The sequence below is a fragment of the Mizuhopecten yessoensis genome, unplaced genomic scaffold (assembly GCF_002113885.1).
Source record: "Mizuhopecten yessoensis strain PY_sf001 unplaced genomic scaffold, ASM211388v2 scaffold8107, whole genome shotgun sequence".
NCBI lineage: Eukaryota > Metazoa > Mollusca > Bivalvia > Pectinida > Pectinidae > Mizuhopecten > Mizuhopecten yessoensis.
Window position 1 is genome coordinate 79977 of NW_018407382.1, and position 6000 is coordinate 85976.

Genomic DNA, 6000 nt, shown 5'->3' on the forward strand with positions numbered 1-6000 from the left:
CTTACACTGAACAACACATGACAAACTTACCATTCCATAAGGCCCTGCATAAGCACATCACTCCTTACACTGAACAACACATGACAAACTTACCATTGCATAAGGCCCTGCACAAGCACATCCTCCTCTTGCTTGTATACCAAACAGGTCGTTAAGGATAGCAGCCACGTAGTTGTGGTGGAGGAAGCGACCACCGACCGGATGGTAGACGAGGAAGGAGAAGATAGGTAGTCTGTTACTGCTGTTGCTATGGTTTCCTAGTAACACCAAGTTGTCACACTTACTCCAGGCTTCGTATGCTTTCCTGCAATATCCAAACACCTTATTTATGTCCTTTAATAATGTTCTTAGATAAGTATTTTGACAATTAATATGTTTTAAAAAGAAGTATTTTGATGCCCTTTTTTATCAAACATTAATATATTACTGAGCTATCATTTCATTATTTTAGTTATAAAGTTAGAAATGTTGATGACACCAAATAAAAACAAATCTGATTGTGTCTGTTTCGCAACTCGGTTGGAATGTTGTCTGTCAGCTGGCATACCTCAAGGTATCCAGCTAAAGGGTATTCCACTCCAAACCTCAGACTCACTATACCTGTACAACTCGTGTTCCAGTGTTGTAATGGTGTCAGAAGTGACAGCCTCCTTCAGCTGGAACACAAGTCCTGCTCGGATTGATTCAACAATAGCAGGCGTACCTCCCTCTTCCTTCAGTTCAGGTTCCTGTAGGTACCGATGTCCATCCCTTCTCACCTAACAATGGCAGACACACAGATTTATCAATCAAACATTCCTAGCCTGCAAGTTACAAGACACACAGATTTATCAATCAAACATTCCTAGCCTGTAAGTTACAAGACACACAGATTTATCAATCAAACATTCCTAGCCTGTAAGTTCCAAGACACACAGATTTATCAATCAAACATCCCTAGCCTATAAGTTACAAGACACACAGATTTATCAATCAAACATTCCTAGCCTGTAAGTTGCGAGACACAGATTTATCAATCAAATATTTCTAGCCTTTAAGTAAAGAGGCAAAACTAATAAGAAGGTAGATGTTTCAAAAGACATCCAGGCCAGTGTCTACAGGGTTACTGCTGACCCACGTCCAGTATCTACAGGGTTACTGCTGACCCACGTCCAGTGTCTACAGGGTTACTGTTGACCCACATTCAGTGTCTACAGGGTTACTGCTGACCCACATTCTGTATCTACAGGGCTACTGCTGACTCACATTCAGTTTCTACAGGGTTACTGCTGACCCACATTCAGTGTCTACAGGGCTACTGCTGACTCACATTCAGTGTCTACAGGGTTACTGCTGACCCACCTTCAATGTCTACAGGGTTACTGCTGACCCACGTCTAGTATCTACAGGGCTACTGCTGACCCACATCCAGTGTCTACAGGGTTACTGCTGACCCACATTAAGTATCTACAGGGCTACTGCTGACTCACATTCAGTTTCTACAGGGTTACTGCTGACCCACATTCAGTGTCTACAGGGTTACTGCTGCCCCACGTCAAGTGTCTACAGGGTTACTGCTGACCCACGTCCAGGGTCTACAGGGCTACTGCTGACCCACATTCAGTGTCTACAGGGTTACTGCTGATCCACGTTCAGTGTCTACAGGGTTACTGCTGACCCACGTCTAGTATCTACAGGGCTACTGCTGACCCACATTCAGTGTCTACATGGTTACTGCTGACCCACGTCAAGTGTCTACAGGGTTACTGCTGACCCACGTCCAGTATCTACAGGGTTACTGCTGACCCACGTCCAGTGTCTACAGGGCTACTGCTGACCCACATCCAGTGTCTACAGGGTAACTGCTGACCCACGTCCAGTGTCTACAGGGGGACTGCTGACCCACGTCCAGTGTCTACAGGGCTACTGCTGACCCACGTCCAGTGTCTACAGGGCTACTGCTTACCTACATCCAGTGTCTACAGGGTAACTGCTGACCCACGTCCAGTGCCTACAGGGGTACTGCTGACCCACGTCCAGTGTCTTCAGGCTTACTGCTGACCCACCGTCCAGTGTCTACAGGGCTACTGCTGACCCACATTCAGTGTCTACAGGGTTACTGCTGAACCACGTCTAGTATCTACAGGGCTACTGCTGACCCACATCCAGTGTCTACAGGGTTACTGCTGTCCCACATTCAGTGTCTACAGGGCTACTGCTGACCCACATTCAGTGTCTACAGGGTTACTGCTGATCCACGTCCAGTATCTACAGGGCTACTGCTTACCTACATCCAGTGTCTACAGGGTAACTGCTGACCCACGTCCAGTGTCTACAGGGGTACTGCTGACCCACATACAGTGTCTATAGGGTTACTGCTGACCCACGTCAAGTGTCTACAGGGGTACTGCTGATCCACGTCCATTGTCTACAGGGCTACTGCTTACCTACATCCAGTGTGTACAGGGTAACTGCTGACCCCCGTCCAGTGTCTACAGGGCTACTGCTTACCCACATCCAGTGTCTACAGGGTTACTGCTGACCCACATTCAGTGTCTACAGGGTTACTGCTGACCCACATACAGTGTCTACAGGGTTACTGCTGATCCACGTCCAGTGTCTACAGGGGTACTGCTGACCCAAGTCCAGTGTCTACAGGGTTACTGGTGACCCTAATCCAGTGTCTACGAGGCTACTGGTGACCCACATTCAGTGTCTACAGGGCTACTGCTGACCCACGTCCAGTGTCTACAGGGGTACTGCTGACCAACATTCTGTGTCTACAGGGTTACTGCTGAGCCACGTCCATTGTCTACAGGGCTACTGCTGACCCACAACCAGTGTCTACAGGGCTACTGCTGACCCACATCCAGTGTCTACAGGGCTACTGCTGACCCACAACCAGTGTCTACAGGGCTACTGCTTACCCACATTCAGTGTCTACAGGGCTACTGCTGACCCGCGTCCAGTGTCTACAGGGTTACTGCTGACCCACATCCAGTGTCTACAGGGCTACTGCTGACCCACAACCAGTGTCTACAGGGCTACTGCTTACCCACATTCAGTGTCTACAGGGCTACTGCTGACCCACATCCAGCGTCTACAGGGTTACTGCTGACCCACATTCAGTGTCTACAGGGGTTCTGCTGACCCACGTCCAGTATCTACAGGGCTACTGCTGACCCACATTCAGTGTCTACAGGGGTTCTGCTGACCCACATCCAGTATCTACAGGGCTACTGCTTACCCACGTCCAGTATCTACAGGGCTACTGGTGACCCTCATTCAGTGTCTACAGGGTAACTGCTGACCAACATTCAGTGTCTACAGGGGTACTGCTGACCCACGTCCAGTATCTACAGGGCTACTGCTGACCCACATTCAGTGTCTACAGGGGTACTGCTGACCCACGTCCAATGTCTACAGGGGTACTGCTGACCTACGTCCAGTGTCTACAGGGGTACTGCTGACCAACATTCAGTGTCTACAGGGGTTCTGCTGACCCACGTCCAGTATCTACAGGGCTACTGCTGACCCACAGAGGCAATGACTCGTTGTTTATATAACACTACCAGGTCCTGATACAGAGGTAATGACTCGTTGTTTATATAACACTACCAGGTCCTGATACAATGGCAATGACTCGTTGTTTATATAACACTACCAGGTCCTGATACAGAGGCAATGACTCACTGTTTATATACACTACCAGGTCCTGATACAGAGGCAATGACTCGTTGTTTATATAACACTACCAGGTCCTGATACAGAGGCAATGAAACGTTGTTTATATAATACTACCAGGTCCTGATACAGAGGCAATGACTCGTTGTTTATATAACACTACCAGGTCCCGATACAGGGGCAATGACTCATTGTTTATATAACACTACCAGGTCCTGATACAGAGGCAATGACTCGTTGTTTATACAACACTACCAAGTCCTGATACAGAGGCAATGACTCGCTGTTTATATAACACTACCAGGTCTTGATACAGAGGCAATGACTCGTTGTTTATATACCCCTACCAGGTCCTGATACAGAGGCAATGACTCGTTGTTTATATAACACTACCAGATCCTGATACAGAGACAACGACTCGTTGCTGACATCTTCATTATGATGATGCTAGTTTTGTAGTACTGATACCACTGACACACCCTAGAAGTCTTTAAATTTATATGGCCGTTTCTATTCATCAAACAAGCATACATTATCCAATTACTTACTATTAAAACTAAAGGATAATTTTTCATTAATTTGAATACTTCACACTACTGTGTGTATACTTACATAGAACACAGACCCACCGCCACACTTGTCTGGTACAATGTTGTGGAACAGATTCTTTTTAGCTACCAAAATACCTGTAGAAAGAAAATTCTACATATCACACATTTCCACATTAACCAGTTCTTCACTAAGATTTGAAATTCATATAATGTACATCTCCTTCTGTTTAAACAGTAGTTTAGACGACTTTGGATTTCAAACTGTTTGACCCTAGAATCACCAACGAGTCCTAGAAAGACGAAACAGCTGTATGATGCAGTGTAATTCAAGTTTGACATACTGTATCTATAATACAATGTGCAATCATACACCACCAGTTTTCAAGATACAAGGTGGTGGGTTCTGCTGGTGGATTTATTGATCCCGGAGTTTGCTGTAACCTTGATAGCCTCAGTAATTATCATTGTATCGTGGCATGGTTCATAATACATACGTTACTCGATATGTTATTAAGGATTTGACCCTGTCCTGTTGAGGTTAATGGGGTATAAACATAAAATGGTCTTGAGACAAATTCAATTGACTGCGAAGCAGTTCATATCAAATTTGTATCAACATCCACTGGGGGGTTATACCTCATAAACCTCAACACAAGAGGACTCAATCCTTATATATACATTCAGTGCAAATTTACTAATTTTCTAATAATTTCTAGAATATCTGACTTGTGCAAGTCTAATACCAAGGAAGGTCCTGATGCATGTAACGTCATCACTCACTGTGTCGCCTCATCCTGGTAAGATAAAGGGCTGTTTTGTATTGATATCTCATCGTTAAAACAATATAAGATAAAAATGAATGTTTATTTCAATCCAAGACTTTTGAAACGAGGGTAATGCAAAACCGGAACATAACATGCCCATCATACTTTAAATAAGCAGTTGTCTGTATGGTTGTACATAAAGGGTCATAACTCTGTAAATGGTGGTTATCTCACTTGTTAGAGTTATCATGATATTAAACCTTCCTATTAAGTTTGAAGTTAATCTGTTGAAACTAATTTGAGATATCGAGCAGACACTAATTTGGCAATTGAATAAAGGGCTATAACTCTGCAAATTACGGTCAGATAATTACAGTTAGAACACTTGTCTGAGCTAGGCCTATCAAAGCAATGAACTTTACTATGAAGTTTGAAGTTAATTCATTGAACACCTTTCGAGATATTGAGTGGACACTGTTTGGGCAAATGAATAAAGGGCAATAACTCCATTAATTATGGTATGATCATTGCAGTTATCAAATTTATCTGAGCTATCATTGCAATGAACCTTCCTATGAAGCTTGAAGTTAAACTGTTGAAAACTACTCAAGGTATCGACTTGTCAATGTTTACGCCCGTCCCTCCGTCCGCCCGTCCGCGTGATAAAATAATATGTCCCGTCATTCGACAGCGTATAAAAAGCAACTAAAAACAATTTATAAAAGGGACTTCTTTCTGCACTAACTTGTTGAAATAAGAGGGATAAAATGAGACTAACCTGGAGTGGACACTCCTCCAACAAACTTGTGTGGGGAGATGAAAACAGCATCTTTGTAGATATATGGTTGGTCATCACTGTTAAAGAAAACATTTTTTAATATAAGGAAGATGAAAAGCCACATAAAAGGAACAAAAATAATGTACAATGTAGAAAAAATGATTCAAAGCACTACTGGTCTAAATAATAGGAACATATACACTACATTAACACTGTAAGTGGTGACAGATGTACTACCTGGTAT

The 6000-nt window shown here is 43.9% G+C and overlaps 1 protein-coding gene across 1 annotated transcript in view; it reads right to left on the minus strand.

Moving 5' to 3' along the window:
• LOC110454904 overlaps positions 1–5833 on the minus strand; it is a gene marked incomplete at its 5' end in the record, with an annotated part of 36453 nt that extends 30620 nt beyond the window's left edge. Inside the window, 4 exons of the mRNA XM_021504692.1 lie at positions 94–304; positions 601–758; positions 4276–4349; positions 5757–5833. Of these exons, the coding sequence (XP_021360367.1) occupies positions 94–304; positions 601–758; positions 4276–4349; positions 5757–5833 (520 nt within the window). The remainder of the gene's footprint in view (positions 1–93; positions 305–600; positions 759–4275; positions 4350–5756) is intronic.
• Between the last annotated feature and the right edge of the window lie 167 nt (positions 5834–6000).